General features: G+C 34.4%; 1 protein-coding gene across 4 annotated transcripts in view; it reads left to right on the forward strand.

Moving 5' to 3' along the window:
• The window catches only part of STX8 (syntaxin 8), a 299198-nt gene that overhangs the window by 6683 nt on the left and 271675 nt on the right, over window positions 1-20840 (forward strand). For 2 of the 4 annotated variants that reach the window (XR_012489396.1, XM_074311938.1), the window contains exons 3-4: window positions 4722-4821; window positions 14950-15044. Coding sequence is in view for 3 of the 4 variants with exons in the window: in XM_074311938.1 (XP_074168039.1) it covers window positions 4722-4821; window positions 14950-15044 (195 nt within the window). In the remaining variant the exon portion in view is untranslated. Of the gene's footprint in view, window positions 1-4721; window positions 4822-14949; window positions 15087-20840 lie in introns of all 4 variants that reach the window. The other 2 variants (XM_074311939.1, XM_074311940.1) reach the window with 2 other exon arrangements.

Here is a 20840-nt window from a genome sequence, read left to right on the forward strand (position 1 = left end):
GCCTGGGCTGAGGGACCCAGAGCAGGCTTCTGGGGGACAGGCGGAGGAGGGGGAGGGCGGAGTGGGGGGGGCTCCTGCCCTGGCGGGCGGGAGCGGGGTGAGGCGCCGGGAGGCAAAGGAGGAAGAGCGGAGAGTCTGCGCTTTCCGAGGGCAAACCTAAAGCGCCAGAGAACAGAACCGCATTTAGGAAACTTGAATTGGATTTCGTTGTCCCTCCTCCTCCTCCAGTTCAGCCTGTCGGCGACACAGCGGAGGAGTGATAATAATAAAAATAACAATAATGACGTGTATATAGCACTTACTATGTGCCAGGCACTGTGTTATAATTGTCTCATTGGGAGGGAGCGCTAACAGTATTATTCCCATTTTTCAGTTGAGAAAACTGAGGCAGTTTCAATGACTTCCCTAGAGTCAAAACCTGTAAGAGCCTGAAGCCGAAATTGGAACTTAAATCTTCCTGACTTCCAGGCTTTGGAATCTATCCATATCTATCCATCTACCCAGATGGTCTTGGAAAAAGACATCCCCTTCGTCAACAGAAGCGAGCACTGAGAGTAATGCTCCAAGTCCCCACTCTCCTACCTGGCTTTTAAATGGCTCTCCGGGATCTCATTTTACCCCCATTCCCTCCGAGTTGTGTCCCCTAACACTCGGTAACCTCTTGCTGGGCTCTACTTTGCTCCTTTATTTAATTGACAGATCAATCAAATGACACTTTTTCAGGCTTTTGCTGTGCCCTGGATGTGATACAAAGACCAAAGGAAAACAATGTCTGCTCTCAGCTTACATTTCAAGGGAGGACACACAATGGACCTATATGGGATAGTCAAAACCTACAAGTCATGAGATCGTAGATTTATAACTACACGTCATCCGAGCGGCCTAGACCTACTCTCATTCTGTACATGAGGAAATTGATTCAGGAAAATTAGGTGACTTTTCCCAGGTCACACAGATTGTAAATTGTACGGCATTTGAACAAAGATCTTGATTCCAAATCCTGAACTCTTTCCACGGGGAACAATCTAACAGTGGGATCAGGAAAGACTCCATACAGAAAGTAGTTCTTGATCTGAGTCCTGAAGGAAGCCAGGGAGTGAGAGATTTGAAAGTTTAGTTTTCTAGGCCTGGAACACAGTGAATTGCACGCATAAAAACGAGAAGGCAGTTCACTACAACTTAGTTGTTTAGTTCATAAATAACTAAATACGGGATACAAAGAGACATGCATACATGCATGGAGATACATCATATTATCAATTTTCTCCTTTGAAGCTGAGTAAAACATAAGAAACCACCTAGGTTAGCATTCACCTTGAAACAACAGAAGTACTTAATGAATCTCAGCCATAGAAAGCTAAGAGTGAATGTGGACAGGTATCCCATTTCTTTTATACGGCCTTAAAAAGAGTGCTTTTTTTGGAAACCTACAGAGAAAAGATGAGACCTCACCAGTAAATAGGATAAGAATGGAAGGAAAGGAGGCTAAGGCTAGTTTGAGTATCAAAGTAATAAACTACAAAGGGGATGGGTAGATGGGAGGTCATTTCCAAGTACTTTTTCATTCATTTTTTCATTATGTAAAAACCCAATAAATATTCATTAAGAACCAATAATGTGCAAGATGACAGGGTACTCATCAGAAATGAGGTAAGGAAGGAGTGTTAGCTCAGGAAAGGAAGGTAGGTGCAAAGAGAACAACTTTGCAAGGAAGTTTTTTAGTGTCTTTAAGTATGTGTTAGTCACATCCTTACTAAGGCAAGATGGAAAGATACATAAGCCTGGATCCCTTAAGAAATGTATAATGTGGAGAGAAAGAAAATATACATGATAAATAAAATTAAACAGATGTACCAAATCCATATAGCCAAGACACTGGGGACACTTTTTTTTTTTTTTTTTTTTTTTTTTTCTGAGGGAAGTGTTAAGTGTCTAAGGCCAGATTTGAACTCAGGTACTCTTGACATCAGGGCTGGTGCTCTAACCACTGCATCACCTAGCTGCCCCTTACATATCTTAAAATTTAGGTTGAATTTCTTCCCAAACAACCTTGTATTTTAATTCCTTTGTATATATGTACTTGCTTTTATTTATGCTGTACTTATCTCCCCAATAGAATGTAAACTCCTTGTGAGTAGAGGTTGTTTGACTGTCACAGTACATGGCTGGCACATAGTAGGCACTTAATAAATGTTGATTTGATTGATCTGTCTGGCTCTCTATCCACTACAGTTTAGCTACTAACAAGCATTATCAGCAGGTGTGATTTTTATCTATGATGAAGAGCTTATCCTTTTTTCAGAGGAACTACATATTATAAGGAAGGCCTCTCATGTGTTGTAGCTTTTCTAGAGAATTTGTAGAAAGGCATGAATAAGATTCGTGGTATAGTGAAGATGTGATCTATATTCATAGAAGAATTATCTGCATATATAAATCACAAATCATTCTCTTAGGAGTAAATGTCACATGATTTCACAATCTGTCTCCTTTCTGTCCTTTATAGCTTTTGTATTCATATTATGGCCTCTATGCATTGTGTGGTTTAGTTAAACTGCCCTTGATGTTATCACACTTAACACTTCATTTCCCATTCCTCTGCCTTTACATTGGATGTTCCCCGTGCCTGAAATATGTTCCTACCTTGCATCTGCCTCTCAGCATCCCTTGTTTGAAGACTCAGGTGCTTAATTCTGCAAGTGGCCTTCCTTCCTCATTCTCCCCACGTTTATACTGCCTTCCCTACCAAGTTTAATTTATATGTGTTGTTCATTTACTCATTTGGATCCAACTGTTTGTAACCTGTGGCCCATAGTAGGCCAATATTTATTGTGTATGGAATTGGGATTTTCTTGACAGATGACTAGAGTTGTTTGCTATTTCCTTCTCCAGTAATTTGAGGCAAATGAGTTAAATGACTTCTCCAGTACTGCTCAGCTAGTGTCTGAAGCTGAATTTGAACTCAAAGTCTTCTAACTCCAGGTTCAGCACTCTATCCATTGAGCCACTTATACCTTCATTTTTTATATGTACCTATAGTGTATGTCTGTTTTATTTTCCTCAATGTGTTCCTCATCCCTTACACTGTAAGTTCCCTAGGTCAGACTTTTGCCTTTGTAGCTCAATACCTCAAAGAATACCTCAAATTGTATTGAACTTAAAATGGCATGCATATGTGTAAAGTACCCAATTTTTTTGTATATTCAGCCTTGAAAAAGAAAATAAGAATTGCTTAGATGACTCATAGACCTATGTATCCAGTACTGTCGCTCCCCTAAGCTTCAGTCCTAAGCTTTTTCATTGCCCATTGGCTCTTTCAAACTGGACGTCTGCCAAAATATCTCAAACACAGCGGAACATAATTTAGTGTCTTTCCTTTCAAACCTATTTGTTTTCTGCACTTCCCTATTTCTGTTGAAAGCACTATCACTCAGTATCCAGTCATTTGTTAACCATTTCTAATTTCACAACATTTCTTCCATCTTACTCTTTCCTTCTACTCATATAGCTATCTTCATCTGGTTTTCTCTTCTTGCTTAGATTATTGCAATAGCCTCTTAATTAGTCCATCTGCCTTAAGTCTTTAAACCTTTTTAAAAATCTTTTGTTATTTAAAAATTTTTCATTTCCAAATTCTTGTCTTTCCAGTTCCTCTGCTAACTATTGAGAAGGCAGACTGTTATACATGTGAAGTCTTGCAAAGCATATCTCTACCTTAAGTCTTTCATTATTGAATTCCATCCTATACTGTGACTTACTAAACAAATTCTACTGACTCCCTGTTGCTGGTTGGATAAAATATAAATTCCTTTGTTTTCACAACCCTTTACAACCTGGTAATTTTTTAATTTTTGTAGTCTGACTGGATTTCCTAAACTCTGCGATTTAGCCAAAATAGCTTTATCTTTATTTTTATACAAGGCATCCATTTCCTTTCTCCAAATTTTTATATTGACCATCCTACATATCTTTCTTTACCTGTGCCTTATAGAGTCCTTTCTTTTAAAATGTGGCTCAAACTTCATCTTTTCTGATCTCTTGATAGTGTTCATTCTCCCATATTATCTTGTGTTTAAATACTTTGTATTTATTCTCCTTCTAGCATATTCTTAAATATGTTTGTTTTTTGCTTGATTTAGGTGTAAGTTCTTTGGTAGGAGGAATTTTTAGTTTTATTGTATGTGTGATTGTCTTTAGTAGTCACCCAGTCTAATCCTGACTCCCAGGTTAAGTGACTTGCCTAACACAGATCACAGATATATTAAGTAAAAAAGGTAGTATTCAAACTTTTGTTCTCTAACTCTAAATCCAATATTCTTTTTGTACTAAGCTGCATTTTTAGTGTTACTCATTTTTTTTTTTTTCTGTTTCCCACAAACTCTAGTATGATGGTAGCTTTCATATCATGGGCATTCAATGTTTGTTGAATGAGCAAATGATTAAAGCCACATTTAGTTTTCTATCAAGTCAAATAAAATAATATTTGTAATGTGCTTAACACTATGCCCAGCACATAAGTGCTTATCCCCTCCTTTCTTCCCTAAAATACTTTGAAGCTTTGATTAGATAATTCCTTTAATACTTTTTGATACCTTTTTTCATTTGCAACTTGTTTCTATTTCACTAATGCTAGAAAATAGATCTGGATATTTAAAATTGGAAAATAAAGACATTTTCTTTAAGAGTTTGAAACCTTTTTTCTTCACTTAATTTTGACAAAGGTTGTCTACATATGATTCCACTTGTTATATTGCACAAGAAATTGCTGAGAAAATCCAACAGCGCAACCAGTGTGAAAGAAATGGAGAAAGTACAACCAAGGTAAAGGCAGTAACAAATTATCTATTCTCCTTTGTTTTAGCTTGGAATCTGACAAAATCTTTTCTCTTTGAGGTTAAGTATTCAAAATCTGTATATTCACTGCTTAATTAGAACTCATTGATGTGGGTATTCCCTCCAGTGTGGCTACACATGATAATCTTTCATGCTTTCCTCTCCTATATGAATCTTATCTTCCATAGATCCTGCAAAGAGGAACTGTAAGAGGCCTTTCTCTAGGTCTTGTTAATATTTCAATAAGAATAGCAATAACAACTACTAACATTTATAATCTAATGCTTTTAAGTTTGCAAAGAATTCTGTATATTGATTAATTTGAGTTTCTTAACAAATAGGTATGATTCTTTTTTTAATTCTTATTGTATAGATAAGGAAACAAGCTCAGATTAAATGTCTTCCCCTTAGTAACAAATCTGATAAGCAAAATTCCTGGTTCATAGTCCTCCTTTCCTCTTCAAATATTGCTTACATCATTACAGCATATATATTGAAACTCCCTCAAACATGTGTAGTTTTCAGTTCCTGAATTTACCCATTGCCATAATCTATAGCTATACAAGTCATACTTTTGATTTTGCTGTCACTCACAGATATACCTCTTCCATGTTGGTGAATCCTGAAACAGTCTGTTGGCATTTCACATCAGTCTCTTTCTTTCTAACTTTTGTTCTTCCTCTTCATTATGATCTTGACTCCACCTGCCTCTCAGTTCCTTACTAGTGTGCTTCTAGCTATATTCTCTTCCTTAGCCCATTTTGACTAATTGGTAAAGCAGTTCTTTCAAAAACTATCTAATTCTGCTCCCTTATCCTGTTAGTCCTTGGCACTTCCCAGCCCTATTACCATTGTATTCCTATTTCATATACTACTCAACAAAGTTGGAGAAAGTTACAAAACCATACTGCTTGGATCTACTAAAATTTTATATTTTAGTCCTCAGTACTTCAAGGCAATCCTTTTATACTTTCCCAGTTGACGGACTGTTCCACTCACCACATGGCTTTTTTCATCTCTCCTCAAAAATTTTATAGCTTTTCCAAATCTTCTCAGTTGAAAACTTTACTTCATATTTTATCTCCTCTTCCTTATTAAAACTCAGTAGTCTCATGTGAAGAAGTGTTTCTTCTTTTAACAAAAAACCTTCTCTGCTTTCACAAATGGTACCACTCCATCCCTTCTTTTCCAGCACATTGTGCTCTCTCATATTCCATTCTCTCACTAATCATCAGTCTTCCTTATTTACTATTTCCTTACTGCTTTCAAACATGCCCATTTTCTCTTTTTCCTTATTTGTTCTATCCATCTCCATTAGCTATCATCCTTTATCTTTCATTCTTTTTTATGGCAAAACTTCATGAGAAGACAATCTGGAAATAGATTTTCCTCTAAGTACTGCTCTGAGTGCATTCCACAGATTTTGGTATGCTGTCTTATTGTCATTCTCTCTTATGAAGTAATGTTTCTTTGCTTTGTTGTTTGATATAATCATTCTTCAGGATTAAATTATTTAGTTTCCAGATAATTTTTAACTTATGCTTTCATAACCCTTTATTGAATGTAGTTTTTATTGAATTTTGATCGGAAAATCCTGCTTCTGTAAATTTGATTGTGAGGGTTTTGTGTTGATGCTGCATAGAGCCAAGAAAAAAAGATACTCTCTTTTTCATTCCCATTCAGTTTTCTCTAGAAGTCTGCCATATCTGGCTTTTTCTGAGATTCAGTTCATCTTTTTAAATTGCTTTCTTATTTATTTTATAGATAGATTTGCCTAACTCTGAGAGAGGAAAGTTGAGTTCCTTTGCATATATAATTTTTCTGTCTTTTTCCTCTTATTATAATTCATTAATTTTTTTCCTTTAAGAATTTGGAAACTGCCCTTTGGTACATATATGTTATGGTACTTTTTGACAAAATGAAGTATGCTTTATTATCTCTTTTAGTTAGGTCTGTTTTTACTTTTGCTTTGTCTGAGATAAAGATTGCTTCCTCTGACTTTTTTTTATTTCAAGTGAAGTATAATATTTGCTCCATTCCTTTATTCTAATACTATGTGTATCTCTTTCTGTTTCACATATTTCCTGTAAATAACATATTGATGGATTCTAGTTTCTAATTCATTTTGTTACTGTTTTATGGATGATTCCATCCTATTCAATTTGTAGTTATTATTACTAACAACTCATTTATCTCCTATTTTCTTCTGTTTATCCTTTTTTTAATTTTCTGTCTTTCTCTTAGAGTCTGTTTTGCTTCTGATCACTGCCTTCTTTTATTGCCCTCCCTTTTACCTTTTTCCCTTCTCTTTCTACTTCCCTATTGGGTAAGATACATTTCTGTACCCAATTGAGTGTATATATATAAATGTGTGTGTGTGTGTGTGTGTGTGTGTGTGTGTGTGTGTGTGTGTGTGTGTGTGTGTGTGTGATGGGAGTGAAATTCAAGTATTGATAACGTTCCTGCTTCCTTTCTCTTCCAGTACAAAAGCTCTTCCTTGAATTCCTCTTTTATGTGAGAAAAATTTCCCCCTTTTACCTCTCCTTTCTCTTTTTCCCTTAGTGCATTTCTTTCTTCATTTTTTTGAATTTATTGCCAACATAATTGATTCACATCTGAACTCTCTATTTAGAATCCTTTATGCCATAATAATAAATTCTTAGAAATTACAGATATCATATTTTCATATAGGATTATAATTATTTAGTTTAACTTTTTCATGTTAACTTTTTTATGCTTCTCTTGAATCTTACATATGAATCTCAGATTTTCTATTTAGTTTTGTCTTTTCATCATGAATGCTTGAAATTTACCCTCTTATTTAATTAAATATCCATTTCCCTCCTCCCCCCAGAAAGATTATACTCAATTTCCCTGGGTAGATTATTCTTTATTTATTATTCTAACACCTTTGCCTTCTGGGATATCATATTCCTTTAATGTGGATCTTGTGTGATCCTGATTATGGCTCCATGGATTTTAAGTCGTTTCTTTCTGGATGCTTGCAATATTTTCTCTTTGACCTAAGAACCCTGGAATTTGGCTATAATATTCCTGAGAGATTTGATTTTGAGACCTCTTTCAGGTGGTGATAAAGAATTCTTTTGATTTCTCTTTTGATGTCTGGTTCTAATATAGAGGGGGATTTCCTTTTTTTTTTTTTTTTTTTTTGAAATATGATGTCAAGGCTCTTTTTCTGATGATGACTTTTAGGTAGTCCAATAATTCTTAAATCCATCCTTCAATCTATTTTCACAATCTATTTTCAAGATCAGTTGTTTGTCTGATGAGATATTTCAAATGTTCTTCTACTTTTTCATTCTTTTGATTCTTTTTTATTGTTTCCTGATGTGTTTTGGAGTTATCATATTCTGCTGGCCCAATTCAAATTTTTAAGGAGTTTATTTCAGTGAACTTTTGTGCCTCTTTTTCCATTTGGCCAATTCTTTTTTTGAGTTGTTATATCTTTTTGTGCCTCTTTTACCAAGCTGGTAATTCTCTTTTCATATTTTTTTTTTTTTGCATTGTTTTCATTTCTTTTCCTAATTTTTCCTTTCCATTCTTATCTCATTATATAAATCTTCCAATAATTCTTGTTGAGCTTGTGTCCAATTTGCATATTTTTTCTTTGAAGCTTTGCTCATGACTGTTTTCATGTTGTCTTCTTCTGAGTTTGTTTTTTCATTTTCTGTCATCAGAGTAGATTTTTATGGTCAGCCTTTTTTGGTTGCTGTTTGATCATTTCCCCAGCCTGTTTCTTGACTTTGAATTTTGTGTTAAAGTTGGGTTGTGTTCACTGTCTCATGTTTTAGGCCTTTTTTGTGCTGCTATTTTATTCCCGCTCCCCCCCACTTAATTAAAAAATAAAATAACTTGTATTTTTTTTCCAATTTCATGTAAAGATAGTTTTCAATACTGTTTTGAGTTTCAGTTTTATTTTCCTTCCCTCCCCCTCCCTAAGGGAGAAAGCAGTTTAATATAGGTTATAATCTTTTAAAATGTATTTCAATATTAGTCATCATTAGTGAAAGAAAAAACAAAAGGAAAAAAAACCTCAAGAAAGGAAAAAAAAAAAAAAAGGTGAAAATAGTATGCTTCAAACTGCATTCTGTCTCAATAGTTCTTTCTCTGGATGTGGATGACATTTTCCATTTCAGATGTATTGGAATTATTTTGAATCAGTGTATTGCTGAGAAAAGTTAAATCTGTCATAGTTGTTCATCACACAGTCTTGCTATTACTCTGTACAATATTCTCCTGGTTCTGCTCATTTCACTCAGCATCAATTCATGTATGTCTTTCCAGGCTTTTCTGAAATCAGCCTGCTCATCATTTTTATAGAACAGTAATATTTTTTAAAAATTTATTTTCTTTAAAAAAAATGAATAAGGAAAAAAAAAAACAGAAAAGGAATGCAAAACAAAAGAGATCACTGTCTATGCTCAACAGAACAGGGAGGATTTACAATATATAACAAGAAACTCTCTCTATATAGATATATATGTGTGTATATATACATATAAGAAATTATATTCATGAATGTCTATCTTTTCTTCTTTGTAAATTGTTCTTTTGTTCTCTGTTGCATACTTTTTTTTATTTTATTTTACTTTATTCTTTTTTCTTCTCTCTCATCACTCTATCTTCCCTAAGCAGTTAAGAAAGGATATATTTAGATATATAAATACACACATAAACATTTCTCCTACATCCATACACACACATTTCTTTCCTATCTCTGCTGATTCTTTGCTTTATTTCTGCTCCTTGCCTTGCTATAACTTAACCTCCTTCCCATCCATGGATCCTTCCTTTGTCTTCTTCCCTCACCCTTTGCTTCCCCATCCACCCATCCCCCCCTTATTTATTTATACATTTTGGAGGGTACAATATTCTTCTTGGTATATATGTAGTGTTGCCAATTTAACCCATTTCTGATGGGAGTAGGTTTTCAGAAGTATGAGCCCTCTTCCCTGCTTTAATGTCTCTGTCTGTTCTTCCTCTGCACCTCATTTGTATAACATAATTACTATTTTTACCTTAACTCTTCCCCAATCTTTCTTTTGATCTGCCTTATTGCTGATGTCAATCTTGAACATATGGTATACATTTTCCATGTTAAAAAAATATAAATTGTCCATGTTAAATTCTTTTGAAATTAGTCTTTGATATTGACTCTTATCTATTAAATTTCCTCTTGAGTTTGGATTTGGTTGATAGAAAGCCTTGAAAATCTGCAAGTTCATTGAATGTAATTTTTTTTCTCCTTTAGCATTAGGGATAATTTTGTAGGATATGATATTTTTGGCCACAGGCTTAGTTCTTTTTGATTATTGGTAGATATGTTTCCAGGACCTGTAGTTTTTTATAGGGTCTGCTGCTAAGTCCTGTACAATTCTAATTGTAGCTCTAATGTATTTGAATTTTTTTTCCTTGTTTTTGCAAAGTTTTTTCTTTGACCTAGGAATTTTGAAATTTGCCAATAATATTCCTATGTTTTTCCACAAAGGATCTCATTGAGGTGGTGATTAGTGAATTTTTTCTATTTCTGTTTTTCTGTTTTCTTTTCATGTCCTTTCACTCCAGGACAATTGGGGGAGGGTGTCTTTTTTTTTTTTTTTGGCTGAGGGATTTAAGTGACTTGCCCAGGAGCATACAGCTAGGAAGAATTAAGTGTCTGAGTTCATATTTGAACTCAGGTTCTCCTGACTTCAGAGCTGGGGTTCTATCCACTGCACCACCTAGCTGTCCCATTGGGAATTATTTCTTGCATTATTGTGTCAAGGTTCTCTTTTGGTCACAACTTTACGGTAGTCAAATTATTCTCACATTTTCTCTTCTTGATCTGTTCTCCAGATCTATTGATTTTCTTGTAAGATGTTTCATATTATGTTCTATTTTTTCATTCTTTATAATGTGTTTTATTATTTATTGGTCTCTCATAATTTCCCCTTGCTCAATTCTAATTTTCAGAGTTATTTTCATCTTCAAGACTCTGTATCTCCTTTTCTAATAGGTTACCTTTTTTTTCATAGTCTTTTTATTTTTCTTGGATGATTTTTTTTTTTTTTTTTTTAGTTTTTTCTAAGTTCTTTTTTGAGTTCTTCTATAAATTTTCTTTGGGCAGGGAGGTAGTTAATGTTACTTTTTGGAATAAAAGGTTTTTTTTTTTTTTTTTTACTTCAGTGTCCTCTGAAGATGAACATAGTCTTCCCTGTTCACATAATAAATTTCTGTGGTGGAGTTTTTTTCTTCTTTGCTAGTTCATTTTTTTAAAAATAAGAGATAATATAAGCATCTCTAGAGATGACGTGAGGGATTGTCCCTCTAGCTTCACTTGAGCTCTCCCCTCTGACCTGGAATCTCAAACCAAGAGCTTTCCCCCTCCCCCCACCTCCACCAAGCGCCCACAGCTTGCACTTTCCCTGCCCTGCTGTTTCTGCACTCACCAGGTGCTGGTTCATTCTTATGCAGGGCAGTGTCTCAGCATCATAGCCAGGACTCTGGCATTCCTGATTAGCTGAGATTTCTCAGTTGCCGGACTCAGACTCCTGACTTCACACATAGTCTGGGAGGTGAAAGTTTCTGTGGTTTTGGCTTCTCTCAGCCTTGAATCTGTGACCTGGTTTCCTTTTCTCCTGAAGCCACAAGAGGGAAAGCTCCCCTTCACCCTGATACCATGACCTGAAACCATGTATACGTAATATAATGACCAAATAGTGCCCCATCCTCCAGCTAGTCTCAGCTGTGGGTCCCTTATAATCTTTTTCTAGCTAGTTTTCCAGTTCCATTACCATGTGTGGGCACTCTGGGCCTGTTGCCATTCTGCTATCATTGACATGAGTTGTCTAAGATTGGAAAAATTTCTTGCCTTGAACTTTTGTTGACTTTGTTGCTTCAGAATTTGATTTGAGATATATTATTTTAAAGGGGAGGAGAATGTTGGAACAGCTCAGCTGGCTTGCTGCTTCTGCTTTGCCATCTTGACTCTTCATCTCTTTGGTGTGAGGAATTGGGATTAAGTGAATTGCTTTAGGTCATACAACTAGTAAGTATCTGAGGTCATATTTGAACTCATAGCCTCCTGACTTCAAGGCCAGTGTTCGATTCACTGCTTTGTCTATCTCTTCTTCTCTTAATATCAAAACTCTTTGAAATCTCTTACTCCCTTTCGTTCTTTCCCTGAGCTTTAAAAAAGGAAAAAAAAGGTTTATGTTCTGGGCAAGGCCAATCCTAATCCCTCTGCACGTTGACTTCATGTGCTGTATCCCATCTTCTCCAGTGATTTTCCCTTTGTCTCTTGCTAACTTCTTGTCATCTACTGGTTCCTTCCCTATTATTTTCCTTTAAAAAACAACCTTAATTAGATCCCAATATCCACTCAAGTTATTTTCTTCCATAGTTTGCTTTCCTTTTTCAGATACACTTTTTGAGAAAGATTTTCATACTTGCTGCTGCCATTTGTTCTCTGACTAGTTCTTCAATCTGATTGTCATTTTGTCTTCATCCTTCTTTACTTATCTGCTACATTTAACTTTGTTGTGTTGATCTTCCCTTTTAGATATTTTCTCTTCTCTTGAATTTTCATTACCTCTCCTCTCAATAGTTGGATAAAAAGAACAGAATATAGAGTGGCCCATATGTCAGGCACTATGCTAAGTGCTTTACAAATATTATTTTATTTGATCTTCAAAAATTCTTGCTAGTTGGAGAAGGGAAGAGGGGAAAGAATAAGCACTTATGTAGCATCTCCCCTAATCTACCTTCCCTCTTTCCTTCTTTTCTTTATTTCCTTGTTGAATGAAATGTATTTCTGTATTCAACTCTGTGTGTGTGTGTGTGTGTGTGTGTGTGTGTGTGTGTGTGTGTGTTCTGTCCTTTGGTTCAGATGAGAGTTGAGGTTTAACTTCATCTGCTTCAAGTTGTCCCCTTTTCCTTGTTTGTATAGGTTTCTACTTGTAAATCTTGTTTATGTGAGATAATTTTCTTTAACCTTCTTTTTCTTCTTCCTTCCCCTACTGTATTCCTTTTCTTCTCTTTTCCTATTTTTCTCATAAGATCTTCAAGACATAATGGAACCCCTTTCAATTCTTGCTTCATCTTTCATGGGAATTCTAGTTAAATTTGTCCTCAAGCTATAATTTTCTTTGAGGCTTTTTTTGTAGATGTTTTGAAATCATTCTATATTTTTTGAGTTTGTATTCTGAGTATTTCTATCTCTGTAATATCATTTTTTGGTGGAATTCTTTTTTTTCCTTGCTCATTCTTATAGCTCATTCTGACTTTGGATTTTATGTTAGTACCAGACTACATATTTCTGAAGAGAAAGTCTGGGCTGGTCTTGTTGCTGCTTTCCTGGAATATTGAGTCTTTCAATGCTTCTGAAAGGATCTCATTTAGGGCAAGAGCTGATTCTTCTTTAGTCTGAGTTCTGAAAGTTCTTAATCTTGGTTTGGTTTACCATCCTCAGCTTCTACAGACATGTCTCTCTGTTTCTCCATGCCTTTTTTAGCCTGGAAAAATGACTCATTTTGACTTTTTCTAGGGTTTCTTGTTCAAGATTTGATTTGGTATGATTCTAGAACTTCTTGGAGGAGTTTTTGAGAGTGGTGTGCTCACTTCTTACTATTCTGTCATCTTGGCTCTCCTGTCTTTTGAATATCTCAAATTGGATGTCCCAGACATTTCTCAAATATAATATATCCAAAACAAAATTCATTTTTTCTTTCTACCTCCTCCATGGTCCAGATTTCCCTTCTTCCAAATTTTCATATTTCTCTTTAAGGCACTTGACAACTTTTTTTAAATTATAATTTTTTTTATTGACAGAACATATGCATGGGTAATTTTTTACAACATCCCTTGCACAGACTGACAATTTCAATGTTATTTTCAATTTCTCATTCTCATTCCCCATAGTTAATCAGTTGACAAAACTTGCCATTTTTACTTTTACATCTCCCATGTTCCACTCTTTCCCTCTATCCACACAGCTACCATCTTAGGCCTCCATAACTTCTTGCCTAGATTATTGAAGTGGTGTCCTAATTGATCTCTGCCTTAAGTTTCTCGCCATCTGTCTTTTGTTCTGCTGTAAAAGTAGTTTTCCTTGAGCCCAGGTCTGACCTTGCTTAGTAAAATTCTAGTGCCTCCCTGTTGCTAGGATAAAATATAAATTCCTGTTTTAACTTACATTAGGGAAGGAAAGAAAGACTCTTTTGAGCCAGACCCTGAATCTGTTGAGAAAGTAAGGAATTTTCTTTCCTCAAGATGGATAGATAACAACCATAGAATCTTAATAAATTAAATGAACTTTTATGGAGTAGAGATCATTGAGTGATGATATTGGAAAAAGAACCTGAAAATGATAGGAGTAAATTCTATTTCACCTCTCCCACCATTGAGTCAAGTTATATGAATCAAAGTACGAACCAGTGCTGGAAAGAGTAGTCAAGGAAAATGTGTCACAAGGAAGTAACCTGGTCTCAGTGAATTCAAGTGGTTGAAGCAAAAAAAGAAAAAGGTTTGAGATAAAAGTAGGTTTGCTACTTATGCAACAGCCATTGCAGAAATCACAATAGATACTAGTCACTGCAACTTGTACCTTCCTATGAAAACTCTTAGAAAAACAGAAATTTGAATTTGTTTTTAATCATGAAGTTTAGAGTGTGGTGAGATGGAGAGTAACACCTTTCTTCCACTTCAACTTATATATTGATCTCCCTCAAATGTCCTAACCACTCATCTCTCAATGTGCTACCTCCATCCGACCTCAGCTACACCCAAAGATAGGTCATACTTTCAATCTTGCCATCATCCACAGATACACTACTTTTATGTTCAAGAATTCTGAAATCCCCTTATCTGTTTCAGCTTGGAGGAAGGTTTCCATCTGTGCTTGATCTTGTGGTGTTTAACATTTTTATTAATAAGTAATTCAAAATACATACTCTTCTAATGATGTATTAAAAGACTTGTTTTTGTTTATGAAAGGTGGCATTTATGAGACAGAAACTTTTTTTGATAGGATCATATGTGTATCAAAATTAAAATGATTTTGTGTAATTTATTGTACATTTTAATATTGGAATAATTAATTATGCCCTTTTTTTTCAGCTTACTGTTGCAATCCGAACTTTGTTGCAGAATTTAAAGGAAAAGATCACCCTTTTGAAGGACTTATTGCTAAGAGCTGTATCAACACATCAGATGTATCCATGCAAATATTTCAATGCCCTTTCCAATATTTTAAGGTGGGGAGAAATAGACTTTTTTTTTTTTTTTTTTTTTTTTTTTTGAAGCATACTTTCTTGAGAGTATATGAGCCACTCAGATTTTTCTGCAATGTGAGGAAGGCCTCCAAAATGCTACTTGTAATTTTAATTTTCTATTTTAAATTTTTATTAAATATTTTGTGGTGAATTATGCAGGCATAACAAGATTTGCTTAAACAAATTATTCTATTTGGGTGTAATGTTCATATATAAGGAGGTTTTGTTTAGCATGTCACATTTAAATAGACTTCTGTTAGTACTCCCTGCCTGGAATTCCACTTTCTAAAACAGTGGAATCCATTTTGATGGATGACTTGAATTGATTACATTTCATGATATATAGTTTACTTTTTAAGGAACCAGCACTAATAAGAATCATACATTAGCTCTTTCTCTTTTTTCCTCTCATATAGATTATCTGTGATTGGATTATTTTCTCTGTTCTTTTTTTTTTTTTTTTCTTTTCCTTTGGAAGAGTCTATCTGACATATACAAAAGTAGACAAAAATTTCTGTTAAACTAAAAATATACTATATCATTATTTCTTCAATACCCATAAACAATATTAAGCTTTTTTTTTTTTTTTTTTTTTTTTTCCCTCCTGAGGCAATTGGGGTTAAGTGAATTACCCAGGATCACACAGTTAGGTAGTGTTAAATGTCTGAGGCCAGATTTGAACTCAGTTCCTCCTGACTTCAGGGTTAGTGCTCTATCCACTGCACCACCTAGCTTCCCCCCAAACTTTCTTTAAAAAATAATTTAAGGAATTCATAATCTGTTGTCTTTTTGGTAGGAGATTTTCTCAGTCTAAATAATTTTTAAAAATATTTTTAAAAATTTTTTATTTTTTTTTTTTTAAACACTATCACTTTTGTAATGCTAAAGCAAGCATTGTAGCTGATTTTAGGGTTAGTTACATAAGGGAACAGTTATTTAGTTTCATTCTATTAAGAAACCTGTCAATAAAAAATATGAGCATATTTTTTCAATGAAGGGTATTCTTAGTTTTAAAAATTAGATCATTTTGCAATTTCTTCCCATTTCCATCTTTAGAATCAAAGAATTTTGGTATTGGAAAGGATCTTAAAGACTAGATAGTTTTACTGTGTTCAGTGATCAGAATAAAAATCCTCTTTGTAATATACCCTACACATGATCATCTAGACTTTGGCTTAAAATTATGTCAGAATTTGCCTCTTTGTGACTTTTTAGTAGTACTTTCAGATCTCAAATTATATTATAATGGAGCAGTTATCAAAACCATCTCCCTGGTATTGGTTAAAGAATAAAGAGAGAGCAATGGAATAGACTAGACTAGGAAAAAATTAGAAATAATAGTTTCTGACTCAACTCTAGTGTTTGATGAAGTAGGAAATATTAGTTACCAAGGGAAAACACTGCTGCTAGGAACTAGTATTTGCTACTTTGCTTACAACTAGAATAAATCCAATTCTTTAATATGACAATCGTTTAAGTACCTGAAGGGAGTTGTCAACATTTTCTTTTTTTTTTTTTCTTTTTTTTTTTTTCTTTTATAATTATAACTTTTTTTTTTGACAGTACATATTCATGGGTAATTTTTTACAACATTATCCCTTGCACTTACTTCTGTTCAGATTTTTTCCCTTCCTCCCCCAACCCCCTCCCCCAGATGGCAGGCAGTCTTATACATGTTAAATATATTACAGTATATTCTAGATACAATATATGTGTGTAGAACCGAATTTCTTGTTGCACAGGAAGAATTAGATTCAGAAGGTAAAAATAACAGTTTACACTCATTTCCCATTGTTCCTTTTCTGGATGCAGCTGATTCTGTCTATCATTAATCAATTGGAATTGGATTAGCTCTTCTCTATGTTGAAGATATCCACTTCATCAGAATACATCCTCGTACAGTATCATTGTTGAAGTGTATAATGATCTTCTGGTTCTGCTCGTTTCATTTAGCATCAGTTGATGTAAGTCTCTCCAAGCCTCTCTGTATTTCTCCTGTTGGTCATTTCTTACAGAACAATAATATTCCATAACCTTCATATACCATAATTTACCCAACCATTCTCCAATTGATGGACATCCATTCATCTTCCAGCTTCTAGTCACTATGAAAAGGGCTGCCACAAATATTTTGGCACATACCGGTCCCTTTCCTTTCTTTAGTGTTTCCTTGGGATATAAGCCCAGTAGTAGTATGGCTGGGTCAAAGGGTATGCACATTTTGATAACTTTTGGGGCATAATTCCAGATTGCTCTCCAGAATGGTTGGATTCTTTCACAACTCCACCAACAATGCATCAGTGTCCCAGTTTTCCCACAGCCCCTCCAACATTCATCGTTATTTGTTCCTGTCATCTTAGCCATTCCTTTATCAGAACCTTTAACTGTAAAAATGTTTTCCCAATTTGTTACTTCCCTTCTAATCTTGTTTGCATTAGTTTTGTTTGTGCAGAAACTTTTTAATTTGGTGTAATCAAAATTTTCTATTTTGTGATCAATAAAGGTCTCTAGTTCTCCCTTGTACACAAACTCCTTCCTCCTCCACAAGTCTGAGAGGTAAACCATCCATGTTCCTCCAATTTATTTATGATTTCATTCTTTATGCCTAAATCTTGGATCCATTTTGATCTAATCTTAGTATGTGGTGTTAAATGTGGGTCCATGCCTAGTTTCTGCCATACTAATTTCCACTTTTCCCAGCAGTTTTTGTCAAATAATGAATTCTTATCCCAAAATTTGGGATCTTTGGGTTTGTCAAACACTAGATTGCTATTTTTATTCACTATCTTGAACTGTGAACCTAACCTATGCCACTGATCAACTAGTCTATTTCTTAGCCAATACCAAATGGTTTTGGTGACTGTTGCTTTATAATACAGTTCTAGATCAGGTACAGCTAGACCACCTTCACTTAATTTTTTTTTCATTACTTCCCTTGAAATTCTCGATCTTTTGTTGTTCCATATGAATTCTGTTGTTATTTTTTTCTAGGTTATTTAAATAGTTTCTTGGAAGTCTGATTGGTATAGCACTAAATAAATAGATTAGTTTAGGGAGTATTGTCATCTTAATTATATTCGCTCGGCCTATCCAAGAGCATGGAATGTCTTTCCAATTATTTAAATCTGACTTTATTTTTGTGGCAAGTGTTTTGTAATTTTGCTCATATAATTCCTGACTCTCCTTTGGTAGATATATTCCCAAATATTTTATACTATCGACCGTTATTTTGAATGGAATTTCTCTTTGTAACTCTTGCTGTTGAATTGTGTTGGTAATGTATAAAAATGCTGAGGATTTATGTGGATTTATTTTGTATCCTGCAACTTTGCTAAAATTCTGAATTATTTATTATTTATAATTATTGCTTTTTAGCAGAGTCTTTGGGGTTCTCTAAGTATACCATCATGTCATCTGCAAAGAGTGATAGTTTGATTTTATTATCTACCTTAGCTTTGTATTTTGTTTTACTGTACAACTGAATTCTGCTAAAAAGAAAATTATTCTCATTTTGAGACAGGTTTTGCTGAGTCAATAAATCTTTGTATTTAGATCTTGAAGGCATACAATTTTGGTTATGTCTTTTTTTCTAACAGTCATATTAAGCTCTTGGAGTTCTAGCCTCTGCTGCTTAGCTGATGATAAAACATAAGGGAAGCAACCTGATTTTATATATTAATTTTTTTTTTTTTTTTTTTTTTTTTGCCGAGGCAATTGAGGTTAAGTGACTTGCCCAAGATCACATAGCTAGGAAGTGTAAAGTGTCTGAGATCAGATTTGAACTCAGGTCCTCCTGACTTCAGGGCTGGTGCTCCATCCACTGTACCACTTGGCTGTTCCAAATTGATTATAGTTTAACATTTTTAAATGTAGGCTTATAAGGAATAATTAGAAACATAGTTTTGCTCTAAAAAGCTTAAAAGCTATCATAATCTGTTTTAAGATATCTCTAATCTTGGTTTGTCTAGGTCAGTATTATTCTTCTCCTTTAGTAAGGAAATCAGGAGTTGCTTATACATAGAGTTTGTTTGATAAATGGAAGGAAAAGACTATTTTAAATATTACTACTAGTTATAAGTCTTAGCTGTAAGTTAAGTAAGGCCTGCAAGTTGTATTAGTCAGGTTTGTATTAACTTTCCTGGATAGACTTTGATTTTATTATCTCATTTCCCCAAAAGTTTTTTAATCTAAAGAATTCTAAGAATCAGTCAAAGAGCAAGTGTTTTTCCTGAATAAGAAGTAGTTTAGAGAATTTAATAGAACTCTAGGTAAGTAATTCAGAATTACCCAGAGGAAATCATAAATTCTAAAAAATTCTAAGGGTATACAAACTTTCTGAAAAGTCCTCTCTTTTTGATAATATTACTTAGACAACTACAGAGTAATTGGTTTGAATTCCTTTAGAGCCATCACTTTTCTCAGGTATTTAACATATTAGGGGGTGTTCCTTGTCACAACAGGGGAGATTTCATGTCTCATGTTTAGAAAAACAAGTTTTTTTTTTCTTTTGAAACAGTAGAAAAAAGGATAAGATACTAGACGCTATTATTGTTGTTGTTACATCCCAGGTACAAGAGATCACCTTCTAAGCAGACATAAAATGATTAATGACTTTTGGCATCTGGCCTTTTAGCTAAATCCATCTTTATAATACTATTTTTTAGTCTACATCTTTCCACAAAAGAACTTTTTTGAGATCAGAGCTAGCACAATCTTAGAAGGATTAAAATTGAGGGTCACTTAAAGGACAGTGGTATTCTTGGTGAGTAAGAATAATCTATAACACATTACCAATAAAGAATTGTGGAGTTGAAGTGTTTTGTAACACTTTGAATTTAATTTGAGAACTATATGACCTGAGTATGAGGTGGGCTGTCTGTATAGTAAGATTAAGGATACTCTGTATACTTTACTACTAGTAATTCAATATTAAGAGATCAATGCAAACTCTGTAGACTGCTTTTGGAGAATTTGGGAGAAGTCATAGACAAGAGTCTCATAAGATGGAAAGACATACAACCTGCCATCTGGAGGAGGGGTGTGGGGGGGAAGGAGGGGAAAAATTGGAACAAAAGGCTTGGCAGTTGTCAGTGTTGTAAAATTACCCATGCATATATCTTGTAAATAAAAAGCTATAAAAAAAAAGATGGAAAGACAGATGACATGTGAGCTGCAACCTTTAGAGAGAGCACCCCATATTCATGAACATATCACAGAATCACAGGATTCATGAGCATTAGTCATGTAGCTCTACATAAAAGGTATACCTTCTGTGATATTCCCAGATGAATGGTTTCCCATCTTTTACCTGAACACATTTAATGAGGGGCATCTCACCACCCCTGGATGTCATCTGCCCCACTTTTGGAGAACTAAGTTTTTTCTGACATTAAACTTGTTTGTCTTCTGCTCATTGCTCCTGCCTTTGCTCTGTGGTCAAATAGATTAAATGTAGATGCTCTTCTACATGGAAGCTCTAAAAATACTTGAAGATAGCTTTATGCTTTTCCTTTAGTCTTCAGATCCTTTAGGATATACAAAATAGTATAAAAATAGGCCCAAATAGAGTGGAACAGTTAGAAATAGTTTTGTATTGGCAAGGTTATTGTTGGTAAAATCATCCTGGCTTTTAGTAATCATTGCTTCTCATTGTAAATATTCCTAAACCCTCTCTATAATATATGTGTTATAGGATTTTAATAGGAATAAACAATAGAAATGAAACTTATTAGCTTA

The sequence above is a fragment of the Sminthopsis crassicaudata genome, chromosome 4 (genome assembly GCF_048593235.1).
Source record: "Sminthopsis crassicaudata isolate SCR6 chromosome 4, ASM4859323v1, whole genome shotgun sequence".
Classification (NCBI taxonomy): domain Eukaryota; kingdom Metazoa; phylum Chordata; class Mammalia; order Dasyuromorphia; family Dasyuridae; genus Sminthopsis; species Sminthopsis crassicaudata.